The 24,170-nt window shown below is 34.5% G+C and overlaps 1 protein-coding gene across 2 annotated transcripts in view; it reads right to left on the reverse strand.

Annotated features, from left to right (window-relative positions):
• The window catches only part of EDIL3 (EGF like repeats and discoidin domains 3), a 427,880-nt gene that overhangs the window by 165,134 nt on the left and 238,576 nt on the right, over positions 1-24,170 (reverse strand). For both annotated transcript variants that reach the window (XM_065874095.1, XM_065874094.1), the window contains one exon: positions 19,081-19,194. In XM_065874095.1, the coding sequence (XP_065730167.1) occupies positions 19,081-19,194 (114 nt within the window). The remainder of the gene's footprint in view (positions 1-19,080; positions 19,195-24,170) is intronic.

Below are 24,170 nucleotides of genomic sequence, written 5' to 3' on the forward strand. Positions count from 1 at the left end.
GATAGCAAAGATCAATAAAACTAAAAGCTGGTTATGTGACAAGATAAAGAGAATTCATACACCACTAGCCAGATTCATCAAGGAAAAAAGGGAGAAGACTCAAATCAATAGAATCAGAAATGAAAAAGGAGAAGTAACAACTGACAGTGCAGAAATACAAAGGATCATGAGAGATTACTACAAGCTGTAGTAATGTCCATGCCAATAAAATGGACAACCTGGAAGAAATGGATAAATTCTAAGCAAATCACAACCTTCTGAGACTGAACCAGGAAGAAATAGAAAATATAAACAAACAAATCACAAACACTGAAATTGAAACTGTGATTAAAAAGATTCCAACAAACAAAAGCCCAGGACCAGATGACTTCACAGGCAAATTCTATCAAACATTTCGAGAAGAGTTAACACTATCCTTCTCAAACTCTTCCAAAATATAGCACAGGGAGGAACACTTCCAAACTCATTCTAAGAGGCCACCATCACCCTGATAGCAATACCAGACAGAGATGTCATATAAAAAGAAAACTATAGGCCAATATCACTGATGAGCATAGATGCAAAAATCCTCAACAAAATACTAGCAAACAGAATCCAGCAGCACATTGAAAGGGTAATACACCATGATCAAGTGGGGCTTATCCGAGGAATGCAAGGATTCTTCAGTATACCCAAATCAATCAGTGTGATACACCATATTAACAAATTGAAGGATAAAAACCATATGATCATCTCAATAGATGCAGAAAAAGTTTTAGACAAAATTCAACACCCATTTATGATAAAAACCCTCCAGAAAGTAGGCATAGAGGGAACTTACCTCGACATAATAAAGGCCATATATGACAATCCAATAGCCAACATCATTCTCAATGGTGAAAAACTGAAACCGTTTCCACTAAGATCAGGAACAAGACAAAGTTGCCCACTCTCACCACTATTATTCAACATAGTTGTGGAAGTTTTAGTCACAGCAATCAAGAGTAGAAAAAGAAATAAAAGTAATCCAAATTGAGAAAGAATAAATAAAACTGTCATTGTTTGCACATGATATGACAGTATACACAGAGAACCTGAAGATGCTACCAGAAAACTACTAGAGCTAATCAATGAATTTGGTAAAGTAGCAGGATACAAAATTAATGCACAGAAATCTCTTGCATTCCTATACACTAATGATTAAAAATCTGAAAGAAAAATTAAGGAAACGCTCCCATTTATCATTGCAACAAAAAGAATAAAATACCTAGGAATAAACCTACCTAAGGAGACAAAAGACATGTATGCAGAGAACTATAAGACACTGATGAAAGAAATTAAAAATGATTCAAACAGATGGAGAGATATCCCATGTCCTTGGATTGGAAGAATCAGCATTGTGAAAATGACAATACTACCCAAAACAATCTACAGATTCAATGCAATACCTATCAAACTACCAATGACATTTTTCACAGAAGTAGAACAAAAAATTTCACCATTTGTATGGAAACACGAAAGACCTCATATAGCCAAAGCAATCTGGAGAATGAAAAATGGAGCTGGAGGAAACAGGCTCCCTGACTTCAGACCATACTACAAAGCTACCGTAATCAAGACAGGATGGTACTGGCACAAAAACAGAAGTATGGATCAATGGAACAGGATAGGAAGCCCAGAGATAAACCCATACACATATGGTCACCTTATCTTTGATAAAGGGGACACGAGTATACAATGGAGAAAAGACAGCCTCTTCAATAAGTGGTGCTGGGAAACCTGACAGCTACATGTAAAAGAATGAAATTAGAACACTCCCTAACACCATATACAAAAATAAACTCAAAATGTATTAAAGACCTAAATGTAAGGCCAAACACTATAAAAATCTTAGAGGAAAACATAAGAAGAACACCCTTTGACATAAATCACAGCAAGATCCTTTTTTGACCCACCTCCTAAAGAAATGGAAATAAAAACAGAAATAAACAAATGGGACATAATGAAACTTAAAACCTTTTGCACAGCAAAGGAAGCCATAAACAAGACAAAAAGACTACCCTTAGAATGGGAGAAAATATTTGCAAACAAAGCAACTGACTAAGGATTAATCTCCAAAATATACAAGCAGCTCATGCAGCTCAATATCTAAAAAAAAAAAAGAACCCAATCCAAAATGGGCAGAAGATCTAAATAGACATTTCTCCAAAGAAGATATACAGATTGCCAACAAACACATGAAAGGATGTTCAACATCACTAATCATTACAGAAATGCAAATCAAAACTACAATGAGATATCACCTCACAGCAGTCAGAATGGCTATGATCAAAAAATCTAGAAACAATAAATGCTGGAGACGGTGTGGAGAAAAGGGAACCCTCTTGCACTGTTGTTGGGAATGTAAATGGATACAGCCACTATGGAGAACAGTACAGAGGTTTCTTAAAAAACTAAAAAGAGAACTACCATATGACCCAGCAATCCCACTACTGGGCATATACCCTGAGAAAACCATAATTCAAGAAGAGTCATGTACCACAATGCTCATTGCAGCTCTATTTACAATACCCAGGGTATGGAAGCAACCTAAGTGTCCATCGACAGATGAATGGATAAAGAAGATGTGGCACATATATACAATGGAATATCACTCAGCCATAAAAAGAAACGAAATTGAGTTATTTGTAGTGAGGTGGATGGACCTAGAGACTGTCACACACAGTGAAGGTAAGTCAGAAAGAGAAAAAGAAATACTGTATGCTAACACATATATATGGAATCTAAAAAAAAAAAAAAGGTTGTGAAGAACCTAGGGGCAGGACAGGAATAAAGATGCAGATGTAGAGAATGGAGTGAGGACACAGGGATGGGGAAGGATAAGCTGGGACAAAGTGACACAGTGGTATGGACATATATACACCACCAAATATAAAATAGATAGCTAGTGGGAAGCAGCCACATGGCACAGGGAGATCAGCTCGGTGCTTTTTGCCCACCTTGTAGTGGTGGGATAGGGAGGGTGGGAGGGAGATGCAAGAGGGAGGAGATATGGGGATATATGTATATGTATAGCTGATTCACTTTGTTATACAGCAGAAACTAACATACTGTTGTAAAGCAATTATACTCCAATAAAGATGTTAAAAAAAATTAGATGACAAATATAAAGTTTTAAACTACAAATAATCCTATGACTGCCCTTTAGGAAGTTTTACATTTTGAAAAAAAAAGTCAAAACTAGAATTTCATGCTTTTCTTAAGCTTTTAATTAAAAGAGAACTTCATGTGTCTCATACTTTGGAGTTATGTAAAATACTAGTTTCTCCAGAAGCTTTCATCTAATTCATGTTGGACAGCTCAACAGGAATCTGATAAAGGCCAAAAAATCACAAATATAAAATAAAGCCCAGTCATTAATGCAAAATGGAGTTGGAAGAATTATCATGATTTCTAAAAATTCCTGTGCAAATGAGGAAAATAGTGATTTACTTTTCTTAGGAATCCTTCACTTTAGTCTCATGCTTCAAAAAATTACTAAAAGCAGTTATTTTGTACCTTAATGTCATTAGGATACAGCAAGATATGAATACTATTATTAATATACAGGAATGATAAATTACACAAAAATAAATAGAACCAGGGATATAAATTTTACCTACATTACGAATACATTTGTTGAACATTTTTTTCAATTACCCAAAACCTCTTTAGCTATAGAAAAAAGAAATGACTGTGTGAACTATAAATTGCTCTGGTTGGGGTTTACGACAGTATATTCTTGGCACCTCAGTACTTTCAAAAGTTATCTGCTCAGTTAAACCAAATCTGCAAAGATAAAAAGACAATAGAAACACCCATTTTATATTAATAGAATTAAAGGTCCACAATTTCATAGGCTCATACAGTTTACAAATGTAAGTAATTTATCTGGGAAATAAGGTAACAACTAAGTGTAATATACTGGTGACTTGTGATGTATGTAATGTGACTTATCGAGTCTTAGAGAATTTTCTGTTATATCAGCTCATCAAGACTGTTTTCATTGCAAGTTTGGTTAAGGGCATGAACAAAAATGCAGTTCCAGGTGCCTGTATTTTTAAAAACCTGGGTGATACCAATATATAGCAAAGTATGGAAACTGTGAGTTAATCATCTTTATTACCGGGAAAATAACACCCACCTTAGGTTTGTGTCATAGGTTACAAACAATATATGGTAAGCACATAGTAAACCATATGGCAATCAATATGCCCTTAGTGAATGGTAGCTCTTCCACTGTAATTGTTATGGTTGTTATTTTATTGTTATAAAGCAAAAGTTAGAGTTAAAAGTTATGGTGGGAGAGATTGACTTCCACTGTGACTACCTGAAGAATCCAAGATTGAAAAATATACTGCCAGTTCAGCCAGGTTTTACATGCATTTACTTCTTATTCAGGAAATAAAAGAAGAGTAGAACATCTGCTCCCATTTCCCACACAAAATATTCTTTAATAAAAATACATAACATAAGCACAATTATTAGTCATGAACACTTACTGAAAATGATTCAAAATGTCATGTCACTTGGCGTTGCCTTAATATTATATTCATCATCAGATAATTCTGTCCCCAAAGCATTCAAATTGTCAGATAAATCTCTGCCTGGGGGAAATATAAACGATAGCTTCTTATAATGAATGAACACGAAATGATTCCCCACAGTATAGTGCCAGACTCACTGGAAATAAAAATAACCAATTAAATAATCTCTTTTTAAAATAGGTCTGTGACTGGCAGTCACTTTTCTTCATTGTGGTAAAAAATAAGGATCTCTCCTAGGGAAAAAGTCTCGTGTTAACACTTTGATAAACCAGATTATAACTCTGAAAAGTGCCTTTATAATCAAGTTTTTTTTTTTCCCTATTTAATATCCGAGTAATCCTATCTTTAGGTTAGATGGAGATAAAAGTTTTAGCTGGTGGCAATTTTGTTGCAGTAATCTAAGAAATCTCATTTCCTCAAGTCCATAACTGAGAGTAAAATAACAAACCTTTTCTCCCCAAATTGAATAATATACCTGGTTCCCATATCTTCAGCATAACCATTTTTGCTTCAACATGACTTATTTTTCCAATCAATGTGAGAAGAATGTTAATATTCATTGCTTCAGATTTCCAAAGACATAAAGAGGATGTATTGAAAGAAAAATCATGAAATGCCCCTTAGCACCTAGCCAACTCTTTTTTGATCTGATTTTGAGGTATATGAATACTGGTTTTTTCTGAAGTGTCAAATAAACAAAGTAAAGTGAAGAGACAGTTTCAGAAGAAACTTCTTTCCTCCAAAGGTATGGATCTTTTCTCTCACTGACATTCCTGAAGAATAAAAATGAAGCCTGAACATATTTACTGCAGAGAAAAATGTCAGGCATTTCAGCCTCAAAATAACCCCATGAATAGCAGTTTCATTCCCAATTTTAATTAAGGCAACTGAGGCTCGGAGAGGTTAAATAACCCCTAAAGTCACAGAAGGAAGATTTGACCCCAGGTGAATCTATTACCAAAGGGTCATGATAAACACTGTGATACAATCTGTTTGCTGGGGACATTCTGTTTGCTGCATTATGTCTTAAGCAGTGTGGAGAAGTGATGAGAAATGACAAGCAGGGCACTTGGCTATCATGTTTATAAAGACAAAGAGTAGTAACTTAGCTCACTTTGTGTTCTTCATCATTGTTTCTGCCATGGCTTGTAGACTGAAGGGTCAACATTGATTGTTATTCATTAAACATTTAAAACATATTTGTCAAAACTCTTCTTTGAGCAAGGCAGAGGCATGACATTTCATACTCTAGTCTTTTAAGGTTCAAGTGATGCTAATTTAAATGCTAATCATGCTAATTTAGCATCATTTTATAGCTAGAGATCTATAAAAAAGGACTATAGTGGGGCTTCCCTGGTGGCATCCGCCTGCCGATGCAGGGGACACGGGTTCGTGCCCCGGTCCGGGAAGATCCCACATGCCGCAGAGCGGCTGGGTCCGTGAGCCATGGCCGCTGAGCCTGCGTGTCCGGAGCCTGTGCTCCGCAATGGGAGAGGCCACAACAGTGAGAGGCCTGCGTACCGCAAAAAAAGGACTATAGTGAACTGCCTACCTCAAGGTTTGCTACATCTTTATTTTTCTTCTCTCTCTTGCTCTTTATTTTCTCCCTACAATATACGAACTGCTTTCAATGTTCACTTATAAGAAAGCCAATTATGATATAAGGATTTATTCTCTGGTTAATGAAATGCCTCTGGCTAAATTCTGGAGGCAATTGTTTTCAATGTTAATATTTTCAAACAAGAAATTAGCGTCTGGGTAAGTATCACAACATTAGTCTAATTTAGGATACAAAGGTTTGTGTATAATTTCCAAAAGTTGTATCATTACTTTATCAAGAACTTTGTGTTCTAACCCAGAATTGCTTTTGTAGTAGCTGTTAATTTTTGTTTTTCATAGCTTTATATTTTAGGCGCATAATAATCATTAGAAAAATAAACAGACACCAAGTAAACATTCATGTGCACATAAACTTGGAATTCCCCAGTATATTTCTCTTTTCTCCCATATTCACTTTATTGTAGATCCAAGTTTCATTACCTGTGCCAACAGATTAAAAAGTAAACATGAAGAAAATAAATCTATTGATTATATTTACTCCACATACCTTACAATCATTTTAAAATTCAGTTTTAACTCCCATTTCTCATAAGCATGGCTATTTAATAACAGTAATTATTAACTGAAACATGATTTCTACAGTATTTAACTGCTATCAATACTCTCTGGTTAAAGTAGAATACTAAAAAAAAAATTCATTCCAACCAGTAATAAAAACGGCCTGTAGACCATTTACTTGGCTAGCCAGCTCCTGGAACTTCAAAAACTGTAGGTACTATTATATTCTTGGGAGTAGAGAGGCTGCTACTAGAATATAAAACAGTCATTCCTTTTTACTTATATGCTGTTAAAAAGTGTAAGACCAAGCCCAAGCCCATAAAATTTTCCAATATTTTTCTTTTTTAAAATTCAGATTATATGTATCTAGTGGTCTGTTCATTGTTTAAATAAGTGATAACCTGCTTCCCATTTTTATGTTAATATAGATGAAGGCATCTCTCCTTTCTCTCTAACATTTTTTTTTCTCTCTCAAGAAATCTTAGTTACTCAGCTGCCTGGGTTTGTCAAATGTCTAATCTAACCATGCAGGGAACTGAGGTGTTACAGAGACTAGGAAAGGAAGTACATTGAAGAAACAATGTCTCCTCTTGAAAAACTTTAGATCTGAAATGGGATTTGACCAACTAGACACGTTAGACACACTCTAGAAAGAATAAAGTAACGATAAATAAATGTTATAAGGGCAGTCTTTGGTAGTGTACTCTGGTGGATTTAAATGGACTCTATTTCAGAATGAAAAGAAATTAAAATGCTAATTTTGTTTTCCAAGTGTAACTTTGTATGTAACTTTGTAATCAGAAAAACAAAATGTTTAAAAAAACATTAAAGGGGTGCTCTCTTCGGTAACACACATACTAAAAAAAATTAAAGGGTCATTCAAAACAAGTGAAATGTAAACAGTTTTTCAATTTAGACCATCAGAGATGCTATCACCTGTTGCTAAGTGCACAGAGATACTCAATAGAAACTACTTGATAGATAACTGTGTCTAGAAAAAGATAATCTATTTTCTAATTAAGGTAGAGGTGTGTGTGTGTGTGTGTGTGTGTGTGTGTGCATGTGTGAGAGAGAAATGTTGTGTAATGATCTTATTGGTTTTCAATTATTCTGAACACATCTCCATATTTGGGAAGGGTAATCTGTGGGCAAATACACTGGCTTCTACAGATGTGGCCTGATGTAAATAATGGTAAAGTATTCATACAATGGGAAATACAAATGGACAGCATGAATGTATGTATCATTTTCTTTAGTATTAATCTGTATTTTTATTTTATTGATTTAAAAATCATTACTTGCAGAGCTTAGCTTAGATATAAATGCTTGCTAGTAGTACATTTTTTGGAATGGTCATGTTACTTAAATTTCTGTTTTATTATTAATTTAATAGACCTTAGTGAGACAAAGATCCCATTATTGTGTTTTATTTTCTTAAGTACCATTAACATATCAATGATTGTAAGATGCATCCCAAATTCAGAGATGTTAGTATAAAGGCATACATTTTAGAATTGTGGAAATGAGGAAATGTATATGATGAATGTTTATTTTTTCTTTTAGGGGTGCATGTTTTAATTTTTTTGCACAATTCCTTTTTCCCATATTACTGGTATAAGGCAATTAGCCAATTCTATAATTGATACAGTTAAACCAGAACTACAAAATTCTCTCTTCCAGGTCATATTAGAAACCAAAATCTGAGGGCTTATTATCAGACTGGGAAAATGAAAATTTTTTTTCTTTTATATTGGCTTATCCATTTCATTGCACAGAATTTTATATATTACTGTGTAATATATTCAGGTAACAGTGCCATTATCCCCAGAATATAAAAAAATTGTTTTACTTTTTATGACTAGACAAAACACCAGGACACAGGTAATAGTTCTGTGGGGACTTTCGTAGTGTTCTGCATAATGAATGAACTCCCTTAGGCTCCTATGATAAAATCCACCTGACTGCTCAAAAGCTTAAATGTGTATAAAAAGCTGGTATTTTGCTGTGCTAGGAAGAAGAGTTAAGAGACACTAAATGAATTGTTTTTCCTTCTCAGATACAATTGTAAGCTTATTGCTTTTCTGTGTTATAAGTAACCTTTTCATGTGCAATCCATAGCACTATTTATTATTCATTAAAAGAAGCTACCCCAGGTAAAAATACTGTTGTAATTGAGGAATATTCAATAAATTGGAATTCACTATTCATGCAAAGAAGGAAAGAGAATTAAAAACAGGGAAAAGCAAAAATTCTATGAGAATCTATGTGACCTGGAAACAGGAATAAAGACATATCGAGAAAGCAAGACAGAGGCCCAAGTAGTATGTAAGCCTTCTTTATAGTTTTGGTTCACATGTAGTCTTGAAAATAGCCCTCTTAATGAAATAAATTGATGGGTAAATTTTTCCTATAATCAAATAAAAAAAGCCAGAAAAAGTACATCAGAGCAATATTTCAAATGTCTTAATGTCAATGACCTTGTGTTATATATTTTGATAGTTGTCTCAGCATCTAGCATCATGCTATTTTCATAGTCCTGTTGCAAAAGATCTAGGTTGTTAGATGTCCAGTCATTTCCACCTTTTTATTCCAGTCCAGCCCTCACAGATCTGTGCAAACTTATCCTCCATAAAGAAAGACGTCCAGGTAAATGATAGAATCACATGAGTCTTGGAAGCGTACACTGCTTAAAATAACTCTAGGTACCTGTAAACTATGAAATAAGAACTAAATTCGAAAATAGACTTAATTATGCATTTAGTGACAATACCCTGATGCTTTAAAACTGGTGTGAACATCAACTAAAAATATAACTTAATAGATTGGCTTTTTTTTTTTTTTCCTCATGTAATGAGCAATCCACATTTACTTTGTACTTGATGCTGTGATTCTAGACCACTAGCAATTTTTGGTTAATTCATATACAAGTTGCATTCTTTTAAAGCAACTGTGTATATGTCACTGGCAACCCAAATAACTAAACTGATTATAAAATTTTACACAGATTTTAATTGGTTTTGAGAAAATTTAAAAGGTCCTGGTAAAAAGCAGAATGTGCTCCACTTCAGGCTGTAGCCCTTGGACAGAAGGGATATTCTTTAGTTTATCTCTTTTCTCTCGTCTTTTAAATATGGGTTAGTATCCATATCTAACTCAGAATACATCAATTCTCTATAGGGTTACAAACTTTCTAAACCTGCATTGTTGGTGAGAAGCAGCAATGGGTTCAGTAAAAATTCAACCCTGCTATTAAAACAGCTGTAAACACAATGACAAAAATGTGGCTTAACAGTATCATCTTCTGCTATTTTGCTTATATTTTTTTATACATGGAGCTAGAGAACAAAACTCAGACACAAGCCTAGAAATGGACATTCGATGAAAATGGATCGTTAATAGCTTTTATTTCCAAAAGCTTCATCCATATTATCCAGGAGGAAAAAATATCTTTTGAAACCAATAAGCCAATAACTCAGGATTCTGAACCTTTTCTGCACTACAGATATTTCTGTCAGTTTTGTAAAGCCTAGAGGCCCTTCTTAGCATAATGCTTTTTAGTTCATAAAATGAAATAAACAGAAGTACAAAGTAATTACCAAAATATTTTAAAATGTGTGATACAATAATATGTGTGCTCATCTATTAACACATTAAATAACAGAGGTGGTGGCAGGACTACTATAATTTCTTACAGTGAAAATGGTAAATGGTATTTTCAGCTATGTACAACAAGTATAACGTGGTATGAAAATATCTGTGATTTCTATTAGTGACAAAGTCATTGGTATTGCTAATGCAATGATTCATTGTTGCCTACATTTGTAATGGATAGAAATTCTAAGTTTCAGGGAGCCATTAGTAAAAATAAACATATGATTTTTGTTTTCTCATCAAAAAACACAGACACCCTGAATTCTATCCATCCCCGAAGATCCTGTACCCTTGGTCAAAAACTCTGCATTAAGTACTTAAGGGGGTGGGACTGAGAACATCCTTTATATTAATCTCTGTAGGAAAGTGCTCATGTTTTGTTATACTGAAAACTATTAACAGTGGTAGAATCCAGGAATAATTCTAATGGGAAAGGAAAAGACATTATTAAGTGACCGCTGAGTAGATATGAGGCAACTTTTATAAATGAAATAGTCATTTTATGGATATTCAAAAAGTTGTGCGTCTGCCTGAGTGTACCAAAAACATATAAGGTGAATTTTATTTTGAACATACCACCACAAATATCCTCGGATTTCTTGGAGCTAAGAGGTACGGTTTCAATTCTTCAGTGTTTTGTAGTTAGATAATAGTGCTGAGTATTTATAGGCTCCCTTATTATAACTATAGTTCTGTCCATTTTTCTTGTCAGAATAGTTTATTTTCTGTCCCTGCTCCTGTTTTCCTTTGAATTTTAGTATTGAATTTACTGACTTTGCTCTGACTCTACTTCTTTTTATAGAACCATATTCCTCAAGTTCAATTTATTTTTAAGTTGGATACTTTATGTGTCCATTCCCTTTAGAGCTCTAAAAAGAATGTGTATTATTGACCAGATAAAGCTGTTAAGGTAACTATTATGAAATATATTTTTAGGTCCTTGGTCCCCTTAATGGCTCTCTGAGTTTTAAGATATGCTCAAAGTCCAGCGCACTATAATCTGGGAGGAGTGGTCTGTGGCTATTATTTCTTCCTCAGTACCTGCTTGATCTGGGAGAGCTGCATTCTGGCATCCTCTTTACCACCCACCACAATTATTTAAGGACTAATAGTGATTTCAGGATCCAAATTAAAAAGTCTTTTCTTAGGTATCCATTTCTTTGACCAGCTCCCTGTTTTGGAAACACTATTTTCTTTGCCCTCTCTAAGTCTTGATTCTCAGTTTCTCTAATCACTCTTTTATTTTTTGTCCCTTTGCAGATAGAACTTCTTTATCTTAAATTCTATCTTTAGTAATCTTATATTCTTTATTCTTTTTAATATCTCCGTTGGCACTAACATTCAATCTTACCACTTCACCAGTCTCATCTGATTCTTGAATCTGAGTCTTTGTTACCCTATGCTTCTCTGAGTTATCACCCACATTTTAATTAACTAGCTGTCCTAGCTTACCAGGATGTGCCAGTGGCACCTATAATTCAATATGCCTATGCAGGAAAGAAACCTGTTGGGCCCTTCTCCGTCACGTGAAGAAGAATGCTTTGAAGATGAAACTCAAAACATGTACGAGGCTCTTTGTGTTACATGCTGCTAGAAGCTATCACTTCCAAGTCTGCTTATGTAACTGACAACTGCAGCCAGGGGCATGCTGGGATTGGTGTCCCGCTCAACTCAGCTCCTTGGGTGCCAGTAAAATTTTACTGCTACTATTTGAAACCCTTGGGATTTCAGGAAATCCTGGAAAACTGTGCACATTTGGTAAAAGATCAGAAACCATCTATGTTCTTTTCTTTCTCCTATTTGAAAAAAGCATTATTTATCTCTGCTGTTCAGTGACTCTGATAAAAGCAGAAACCACAGTGATTTGTGCTTGTAATTTCCTCATTATGAAACCATGATTTCAGCCTCACTTTGATATTCAGACCCCAAGTTTCACCTAAGTACCCAAAAATGCCATGGCAACACATGTAAAGAATAATGACTAGCCCACAAATTACATTTTAACCATGTTTCAACTTTCAAGTCCTAGGATGACTTCTTTTCTAGCAGTTTCCTTATAGAGAGATTTTTGGTATTCTATAGTGTAATATTTTATTTGAGTTCTATCTTTATTTTTTTGTCAAGGGTGAGTATGGGGTGATGGTTGAAAAGGTTGATATTTACAGTCTGAGAAAAATACAACATTTCTCAATCATACACTACTGTTCTAAATGTTATGAATATGAAATCAAGTTATACTGCTCCCAAACTCTCCTGATCTCTGCATACTTTATCTTACTTGGTTTCTGAGATAGGATATATTAAAATGAGTTTTAGCCTGGAGAATAAATGCAAAGCTAAATTTTAATCCCTGGACATATGCAGGTTAGTGCATAATGGGAATGTTACATAATTTCAAAAACAAGAAGGTCAATGTTTCAGTAATTATTTGTAATCAAATACAAAATACAGTTAATAAGGATCTGATTCAATTTGTTAGATGTATTTAGTATGTCCTAGGGGGTCTATTTGAGCATTCTGCAGATATATTTTCTGTCTTTCCTTTTAGATTATCACTTTAACGTACAGCAGGTGAACTTTCAAAGTGTGATATGTCTGAACAAAACTGTTAGGCAACATTTGGAAAAATATACCCAGAGGCAACTGATTGAAGATGGAACTTCTATGTCAGACACAGAAAGTCCAATTCGGTTTGTCATTGAGTCAATTTTTTGTGTTTATTGTTGCAAAGACTTCATACTGCAGTAATGTTGGAGTCACTTCTTTCCTTGAGGCCTATTGATATTCTTGCACAGTATTCTGGGTTTTTTGTACTTATTGTCATGTCTTTAAAAAGAATGTGAGAAATTAAGTTAAAATAATTATCTATACTCAAGTATTTATAGTTATGGTTATTTCCACTTATATCTCTATATATTTATGGGTAGATTTTTAAATATTGTGTATATTGGATTAACATTATACAATTAATCCTGAATATAAAACTTTCATCAACCCATAGTCGATTTATTTCTTTCTTTTTTTTGTGTTCACAAAAGGTGACAGCCTGAGGTAAGCTGTCCTTCTCTTGTCCTATTGGAGTTCTGGATTAATTCTTATCCTATGTATTCAAGGAAAGTAATCTTACATTGATATTAGGCAATGCATTCAAAGACAAAAATTGTTGCAAATCACCATTTCAAAATTCTAAAACAGAGCAGCTATTTTTTATCTGGAATAAAACTAGAATCAGCATTAATGATTATTCTTTGTTTTTTTGATTTCTTGTTACACTTGCAAAAGTTAAAGTCTATTTTGGTGTTTTAAAAATCCCTTGTAGATGCATAAAAAGATAGTTTATGAGATGGATTATTAATATATAAATATGCTTGCCATCAACTAGTCTTGACCCCATATTGTCAAAGCCTAAAAGGTAAGTGATCATTCTAAACATCTCATCATATGATTATCATACAGCAATCAGAGCTCATCCACTTAATATTAAGATTCTTAAGGACAAAGGGTCTGTTTATCCTTGAGCATATTGTCCTTCTTGTAAAATTTTCATAGGCTGCCGCCTCTTTGGTACCTACTATATGTGCTTCTGGCCTCAGTTCAAATGTTACTTCCTTAAACTCCCCAAAACAGAACAGGCACCCCTGTCATGGTTCTCTCTTCTTTTCATTCATGGTACTTATCATGTTTTGTAATTAGACATTATGTAATTCCTGTTTTTCTCTCCCACTAATTTCTATACTCCATGAGAATAGGAACTGAATTTAACCGCCATTGTTGCCCCAGCTCTAAGGGGTGGCTAGTGTTGGATCCAATTTGGTGAATGAATTAATTCATTAATACATGTTCTGAAAATTCTGTACATAGTTAAGAAAAACTCAATAAATATCTGTGGCTAGTTTATTTATTGAACACATAATTATATACATTCAGTATGTTTTAATACTGGACTTAACACCATTTTCTCATTAAATTTATGTGTCTCAATTCTAATCTTTACTTCCTCATAAATACCTTTTACTTTTAAAACTCTTTATTTTAATCAGAATCTCTTATATTTTGCTTTTGGATCTATGTCATAGCTGGATATAGCAGAGTAGAAATTTAGTGTTAGATAGGATAAAACTATAATCTCTGACCATCTATATTAGATAAGAAAATACTGAAATTATTTTTCCACTGTTAGTTCCTGTTCATCATTCACTAAAGTACTTGATCAAGTAACAGTGACAGTTTACAATAATTGTAAACATGAAAACATAAAGAAATGAACTTAGGTGTTTGTGGTTCAGAAGTATGTTATGATGTCATATTTTTCAAAAACTAAAGCAACTCCTATCTCCTATAATGGTTTTGGTTGAATTAACAATATTTGTTTATTAAAAATTATGCTAATGCCACTGGATTTCCTAAATTTAGGTACTTGTAAAACATGGTATGCAAGGCATTAAAGCTGACTTCTACATATTTTGTTCTCAATACACACAGTCAGTTACTAAAGATAGGCAGTTGTTTTAAAATTTCACAAAATTATAACAAAAGAAAAAGGGGACTAAACTAGATTTAACTTTTTAGATAACTCAAAATCCTTTTGTCTAGTTATTTATTTATGCAATTACTTGCTTTTTTACAAAATGTATTGACCTAGATATTTTACTAAATGGTTGATATATAGGTTTCTCATTCCAGTTCATCATCATTGTCCTTTCAAGCTGTTTATGAAAATGGCTATCTGAACACTTGAACTTATATCATTTAAAAGTGACAAAGGAATATAAATTAGAACTTAAATTAGAAGAGTATCTGTAATACTGTAATAGATATTACAGAAACATCTAAACGATTTTCACGTATCAATCAAAAGTAACTTCAGGGGCTTCCCTGGTGGCGCAGTGGTTGAGAGTCTGCCTGCCAATGCAGGGGACACGGGTTCGTGCCCCGGTCCAGGAGGATCCCACATGCCGCGGAGCGGCTGGGCCCGTGAGCCATGGCCGCTGAGCCTGCGCGTCCGGAGCCTGTGCTCCGCAACGGGAGAGGCCACAACAGTGAGAGGCCCGTGTACCGCAAAAAAAAAAAAAAAAGTAACTTCAATTAAAATTAAAAATAATCAAACTTAAACCCCCTGTAATAAAAAATGAAGAATAAAACTAAAAAATAACTGAGATTTCTCAGAGTTAATGATAAGTTGTATGAACTGTATATGGAAATCTAAACTGAAATTATATAAATCAGATGTATTATTGCCTTAACTCATCTGTAAATATTAATTAGGAAATAATTAGTGTGAAAATTACAGGCAGATCCTTTGCCAAGTATTAAAACATTTGTTGTAACATCTGAAATAATTATATTGTTACTGAAAATGTTTAATAGGTGATTGATACATGTAATAATTATTACCACATAGGCATTGTGTTATAATAGATAGGGTTAAATATAAATTTATTCCTTACAAAGTAAAAGTACTTAATAGCTATATTAATTAAAGACATACATTATAAATAAAGAAGTCACATAATTAAAAAAATAATATTAAAGTAGCATCTCAGCATAAACATCTTACCTTTAATGGTTTAACTGAAAATGAATAAATATACTTAGGTTTTTAAAATGTAGAATATCATTAATATTAAAAATATTTCATTTAATTACACTGATAAAGGTAGTAATAATAAATTGATTAAAATTGAAGGTATGGTAAATATGAGAAAAATGCAGAGAAAAGGTTAAGATCTGAGAAATACAAATCTTTTGGTGATAAGTAGACAGATATCAAGATCAGTCTGTCTACACCCTGTAAAAAGCAACCTAAAAAGCAACCTCCAAAATTACCACTTTTATATTTTCAAGGCTCATTAGTAGTAGTAGGTCAGATCATAGCATTCATATGTCTGTTGATTATTTGAAATGAGTGAGAAATAAATAAGTGATCTCAGATAAACTATCAAGATGTCTGCATGTAGAAATGGCCTAAAATGAGAAACAGATCCCTGTCTACCTCTCTTATTTCAAATCCATTTGCATAACCCCATTACAAAATATACTAAAACTTAATTAACCCATCAGTACAAATAAGAAAGAAGTGGTACAAGTGAGGCAAATATAAGTGCAGCAGTCCCAAATTAGACTGACAGCTTGAATGTGAACACAAGGAAAACGACACTTCGGTAATGGGTGTCCTCTAACCCCCCAGCAGTTAGTCTCCATCATTCTTCTTTCCCTCTCTCACATGAAATATCTGCTGAAACAAATGGCTTCTCTCCCATTATTGCAGATGTAAGTTGACCTAGTGGACCCCTGTGGGAGAGCATACAAAGCCCGAAGAAAGTTCATCAATCTTACTTCAGAGTAGAAGTATGCAAATTGGTTATAATCTATGTAATGTCAACTCCTAAGATCCTAAACTCAATTAGCTGGGAGCTAGCATTACCTGTAACCTGCAGGTGCTTCTATATGCCATGTAGTGAGTGAATGTTCTACGTTCTCAATGCATATAACTAAATCATCACTGTGGCAAGATGCACTTTCTTACTGTGGATTTTCTAAACGTTCTAAAAAGCCACAGAATAAAAAGCAAAACCATAGCCTCAGAAACCTAGACAATGGGAAGAATCAGAATCCTGAATTTATTACATACTCTTATAAATCAATGCAACAGAAACAAATACCCCAAGAGGAACATATTTTAGATTGTACCATAGGTGACCTGTTCTGATATCTGTCAGGGCACAGCGATGAACAGAGGGAACAGTAGAATGTTAGAGCATACGATAGGTTAAGGGAGGCACCTCACTATCACATGCATGTTCAGAGAGCAGTCTGGATTTACATATAACTATTTTACAAATATAAAAGCAAGTCAGAGAAAAACAAAGAATTTCATTAAACGCAATAGCAAAGACACTAGATGCGAACTTATGGCCATGAAGTTGAAAGTCTATTTCAATACATCCTTCCTAACCTATCAGGTTTCTTTCTTTTCAAGGGTATTTTCGGATGTGGTGACCTCAGTAAAATCTCTGATGGAAGGATGAATAGGCTTTAGTCATTGGTTTCAATTTCTAGCTCACATCAAGGTCTCTTTCCATTTTCAATAGGTAAGAAACCAACTGGCTGTCTAGTTGCTCCTTGGTCAGTACAGACGGCAAAGGCTGATTAGGCAGCCATATTCAGGTCCCATGAACCAAAAGAAAAAAGATGCAAGAGCTGGGCCTGGGTGGGCCAAGGACCAGTTGAAACTGAATTTAAGTCAACTTAGTGGGTAGTCAGTTAAATGCTTTATAGGAAGGTTGCTAGGTTTGTTGACTGGGTGGCTATTAGTCATCCAGTTGTATGATCAACCTGCTTACTCATACTGTCCTTTCCTTCCATTCATCCATGCCTGAAGCTTCCTTTATTAACTCATGCTCCATGTCCTTCTTCAATTATTTTTAAGCTTAGAAATATTTTCCCCATCCAAGGTATTTCTTTGATATTCACAATTTCATTATTTTAATGAAGTTTTTCAGGACTAGGGTAATGAGAATCTCCAGATCATCATTTTGTTTATATACATAACCCAAATAAATTCTTCAATACTTTTCCTTGTTTTATTTTATAAATTACCATTGTCAAGGAGGAAGAAAGAGAGGGAAAGTGAGAAATAAAATTGTTACTCTGGCTAAAGAGAGAGAGAGAGAGTGAGAGTGAGAGTGAGAGAGAGAGAGAGAGAGAGAGAGTGTGTGTGTGTGTGTGTGTGTGTGTGTGTGTGTGTGTGTGTGTGTGTGTGTAAGAGACAGAGTGGAGGTGGAGGGTGCTTTCAAGTTTATCTTGTTCAGCTCTATCCAAAGAGGCATCATTCTTGGTTTAGAGGAAAATACACTGAACTGGGAATCACAAGACCTGATTCTAGATTCCTTCCAGTCCTGGTTCTGTCACTAACTGTGAGAACCCGGCAAACCACATAGCCTATGTGTCTCAGTTTCTATGTCTGAATTCTTATCTGCATTTGCCTTTTGAATTTGCATAATGTTATGATGCTCCAGTAGCATTATACACATCAAAGTAGTAGCACTATGAAGTTTCTATAAGTGCCCAACAATTATTAAGCTACATGACTATTGTTCTTGTTAGCATGAACTTGTGCCCAATTCCAGTCTCCTCTTACTGACTATAATCCTGTTACTACTTCTCCCTAGGTTTTTTATTTGTTTTGGAGAAGGTGGGGTGCTTTGTGCTTCTTTGTAAACATTTCAGGTAAATTATTATTCTATAATTTGATCCATCATCTCAAGACCCTAATGTCTTAGGCTTTCAAGAAGACAAATAAATAGCATGTAAAACTCTTACTGATGTGTTGGCCAATTCAGCATGAACCCTGATTAATCTCTACCTTTTATCTGTGACAAAGGTTATGTGGTTAGAATGCTCTGAATTTACTCTTTGAAACAGAGTAACCACTCTGGGAGAAAATTAGGTCATATGCACAACTCAAAAGCCAAAATGTGATTCATGGAAGAGACGTACTTGGGTCTCTGAGGAACTGTTGACCTCCTTTCAGACCACAAGGCAACCACTCCTATGCCTATCATGTTCTAAGTGAGACCCATCCTGGAGAATAGATGCACATTAATAACATTAACAACAACAAATATGAAATGTGCCATTTCAATACATTATGAAATCTGGAAGCAAATTATTATTGATTTTGGCCCCAATTCCATAATAAATGGAGGCTATGCAAATAAAGGTTTATATATATATGAATACTTACTGTATTGACAATTTCTTCCCATGAATTCTCCTGGGCACTCACAGGAATAGTTAGCAACAAGGTCTGTGCATATTCCACCATTTCTGCAAGGCTCAGCTTCACATTCATTAATATCTGAGGAAAACAGAGAGAAGAGAGGAAGACAATTATTGGTGAAAAAATGATCAGTTATTAGAAGGTTTTAGGCGTTTCAAATAAAAAAAAGTCTAAATAATGCTCTGTGTGTGTATGTCGCTAGTCAATAATATAAATGGTGCCTACAATCAATAATTTATTAGCAATCAAATTAAATCCAGTTCAAACGGAATTGAGAATCCAAATCCAGCAGAACTAAACCACTCTCCTATCCTGAAAATAAATATGAATAGTTTGGGGAAATATTCAGCGTATCCTTAGAATTAAATCAAACAAATTAACCCTGATAGAGAAATGAATTGGTATCACAAGATCTAGAAACCTCCTCAGCAGCAACCACTGCCAATTAACACTGTCTCATTTCATCTTAATTCATTAAAATTCTAACTGACAGAGATGTTTTAGTTTCTAAATAGTTCGCCTTTGATGAATGCGACGAGAAGTAAATTGGAGTTAATAGGTAAATCTTGTTATATGCAAAGTATAATAAATGTAAATGATGATCACTTCCTAATCTCAGTCAAGGGTTTCTAAAGTTAGGAGGGCTAAAGGGACTTACCTTTTATGAATCATTATTATACCTGATGCAAAATCATACGAAATACAAAACATTCAGCAAATTATACTAATTTTGGACAACAGGGACAACAAATGGGATTTTGAATGAAAAAAGAATTAAAGGCTAATTCAGTCAAATATCAATCACTGATATTTACACATCATTTCGTCTAAGCTCAGCACCAAGCTAGGTTCCGTGGGAGCTAGTAAAGTAATTGGAGGACATGCACTCTCCCCATCACTTTCCCTTCCTATCATCTATCTCAACTGAAATCCTGCTCTGCTCTTATTCCCACAACTCCTTCTTACATATCTAAATGGTGTTACTTAGGGACTGTCTGTTTATGTGCCTTTCACCCTTTCACCTAGTCAATCTGTAAAGTTTACAAATGCAGCACCTGTCCTGCACTGTTCTTTGTACCTTCACAAATGCCACACTCTATCTGGAAAACTACTAGTGCCCAATAAATATTTCTTGATAAAATTTATAACAAAATAGTGGTGCAAACAATCTGAAAAAAATTATTTCAGATGTGTGATGTGCCTTCGGATACACTACAACGTATCGAAAGTTATTCTGAAGTCCTGGGTTTTCATAGTGCTTAAAACAATATGATCATTAAACTACTCCCTCAATATCAAACAAGGACAAAATACTAGAAAACCTCTATTTTGCCCTTTCCTTTAACTTCTTTCTTATAAACAGCATCTCCTCCTGGAAGCAGATTTGGTCATCCTTTCATTCTAAGTTTATGGCAAAGTTTGGTCTAAATTTCTTTAGGCAGGTGACCACTTTCTCTGAAAAAACCATCCCTTTTGGTGTCTGGTCAAGTGCTACAGTTTGAGAGTAGAGACAATTCATGACTGTTCAGAAAGAATCTGAATAATTTGATCATTTTATAATATCAAACAATAGGATAAAATCAGAATCTGATCATCTCTAAAAAACAGCTGTGTACTATATAATAGACTCACAAATATTTGACACTAAAACTCTTAAGCAAGAAGGAAGGAAGGAAGGAGGGAAAGGAGAGAAAGGAGGGAAGGAAGATTATGTCACATTCATTTTCTCATCTGATGAGATATTTAGCTCTTTTTGTCTTAACAAAAATTCACTTTTTATTTATATTGGACTAACATGCAAAATATTTTCATTAAACTTTGAAAATAGCACAAAAGTCACTGTGCTATTTATTTCCTTACCAGATGAATGTCAGGAAATGGCAATGACTGGCTACTTTGGAACATATTTAATATGTCTTTCCCTGTATCATATCTACTACAATTTGTTTTAGGTGAGATATGTCAGAGCCTGACAAGAAGTTAAATCTTCATGTCTTAAAGAATGCATTGTCTTATTTTGTAAAGTTAGACATAAAAAGCTACTTTTTATATACTTATAGGGAAGAAACTGAGTATTAATTAATGTCTGAAAAAGAGCACATAAGGGAAATAGAATTTGATCTTGGATTTGAAGGAAAGTTTTAATTAGGATTAATAAAAACACGATGAAGAGGGTATTGTATTTCCAAGCAGGGATCCAGAATGAGTCACAACTTTGAAGAGAAGCATTCATGGTATGATGGTGTGTTCAAGTACACAAATAGCCCAGTTTGTCTGGAGGACAGAGTGGGAAGGGTGTGCTGGGAACCAAGTCTGAGGATGTAGATAGGACCAGATTACCATGAACTCTTAGTGCCAGCTGAGGGAACTGGCCATTCTCTTTTGGCAGTGAAGGCTTGGAGCCAGCTGGGAGGGTAGCCTCTATACCCTTGTGCCCTAGAAAGATTTAGAAAAGCCATATGTGGGATGGACTTAAATAAATGAAAGAAGGCTGGACAGAGACCCACCCAGGATTTGATGCTAAGAGGTACAACATATGTTTTAATTCTCAGGTAAGAGAATTACCTTACCTGAAGATTTCTCATTTTAATATTGACCTATATCATGAGTAAAATCAAACCCAGCTCTTGCTGCTTTGAAATGCTAATAGAAGGAAGTTTGCATAGTTGATGATGTGAGAACAATCAAGAGTTATTATATGTACTACTAAGGACATGCAGTTACCGTTGTTCTTTGCTTCCTCATTTCTTCTAAGGTTTTACACGATAAATAGTACTTAACACATGAGAATGTGAATTTAATTGAGACTAATCGATCTTTGAACTTCTATCTATTTGTTCATCAGACCAGGTCTAAAATCATCAACAATGGAAGTTAAAATTAAGAACATTTGTTTCTAAAAATAGTTACACCTTTACCCAGAAGTTAACATGAGGTGGAATGAACTGGAATTGCATTTGCTGAAATGAAAATGCTTTCTAGCCATACTTAGTTTGTGATTAAAAAAAAAAAAAAAAAGATCCTCTACTGTTTGTGCATTTTTTTAAACCAAAAACCTACCTTGATCTAAATTCATAAAAATAAAAACATTAAATGAGTTACATACTTTAATATAGTAGCAAATAAGTAAAACATTTCTGCCTATGTACACATCTAGTAACATGTAGGCTCAGATAACAGATGCAAATTACACAGAAGCCTTTATATATCAGTATAATGCAAGAGTTCTTTCAGCGGTGAAGGCTATTTGCACTGTGATTAACACTGCAAGCAATCTAAATGGAAACAGACCTCAATTGGAATAAATCATGTTTAATTAAAGACTAGATATAAATACTCACAGAATATAATGAAATGAAAGTTAAACAACTTTGTAATAAATCACATACATATTTCTCTGTCACAGATCATGACATTATTATTTCCAGAAAAAAGTCCTCATCTATTCCAAATATACTGGGATATAATAAATTATTTTATAACTAAGAAAAATTTGACATTGCAGTTCCATCCAAAATAGGAATTTCCATATTTGGTCATTTTTATAGTTCATTTATAATAATAATAGCTATCATTTGTTGAGGTTTCTAGTTCTATGACTGCTTCCTGAGAATTGTTTTTAAAAAATAACATCATTCAAAGCTAGATTTTATAATTAAGACACCCAGCTGAGTCCTGATTCCTTACTCTGAAAACATAAATCTTTGCTGTCCACCCTCTAGCTGACTGAAGCACAGCGGTAGGAGCTGAGCATGATTTCCAGATACAAACTCGTGATATGTGTGTGTGTGTGTGTGTGAAGGAATTAAAAAGCAAAGCAAAGCAAAGCAAAGCAAAGCAAAGGAGGGAAGGAAGGAGAGGAAGAGATGAGAGAATAGATAGCTGGTCACAACAGCATGCATATCTTTGAAACAAAAGGTACTCTAAAAGGATGTCCAGATACTTTTTCTGTTGTAAATAGTTACATAGATTCATTCATATTATATGCATAATTTAGTCTCTTTATCTTTACTTTGTCCTTAGCCCACCTTATACAGATTTGGGAAGGTGTGCTGTAGACTTCCCTCTTAGGCTTGGCTTTTTGCTAACAGAAATAATGTCAACCCATGCACCCTCAAGAGATGTCACTGTGAGAAGCCTCCTCTAGTAATTGAAAAACACATATATCCATTAAGATCATTCTGAGTACTCCTGAACTTATACACATGTGCATCATGAGAAGTGCTCAGTTACTCCTAGTCTTTTTTTCTGGAACTTTGTCAGACCCATCACTGTGCAAATTACAGCCCCAAAGCCCATGAAACTGCCTTTGGAGTAGTAGGCTGTCAAAGAGTTTTTGAAAATCAAAATTATATTTGCTAGTTCCTTTATCAGTGCCTTCTCTGGGTATGATTTCTTGCCACAGAAATGATGTTGCTTCTTTTCAGATCATTATATTTAAATATTCAGAAATCCCATTCTTCATTATAGACTCCACTAGCTGGTCAGAGAGGAAATGGAGATTTGCGGAGTCTAATTGCTAGGGCATCCTGTGGAAACTTTAAAAATTAATCGATTAACTAAATAACTAATTAATTAATTCATTTTCAAACTGGCTCCCATTTGTAATCTGCAGAACAGGAATGACTGCACATTGCACTCTTGGGCCATCAGTGTCCCAATTCACCCTTGAGTCTCTCTAGAACTCCTGAGGTGGATGCCAATTGGCCCCAGTAGTTCAACTACATTTACTTTGCCAACTTGGCCTAGAATATTTTGAATATTGACCACCATTTAGACTAGGACATCCAATCCTTTTAAGGACAGAAATCCATGTAACCTCCTCTTGAGTGGAGGAAAAAAGACAACTTAATTCACTCGTGAAACTACCTCCTTTTGCCCCCGAGTATATCCAGGTCCCATGAGCATCAAGAAAGGAACAACTGATTCTCAGGCTGAGCACCCTGTTTTGATATATCAAAAGGACACCATAACTAAGCCCTTTTTTTTCTTTGCAAAGATATAATTTCTTGGCTTCCTTATTCCCTTCTCTTGGGCTGTCTTTCCTCCTGCGA

Source organism: Phocoena phocoena, chromosome 3, assembly GCF_963924675.1.
Source record: "Phocoena phocoena chromosome 3, mPhoPho1.1, whole genome shotgun sequence".
Lineage (NCBI taxonomy): Eukaryota > Metazoa > Chordata > Mammalia > Artiodactyla > Phocoenidae > Phocoena > Phocoena phocoena.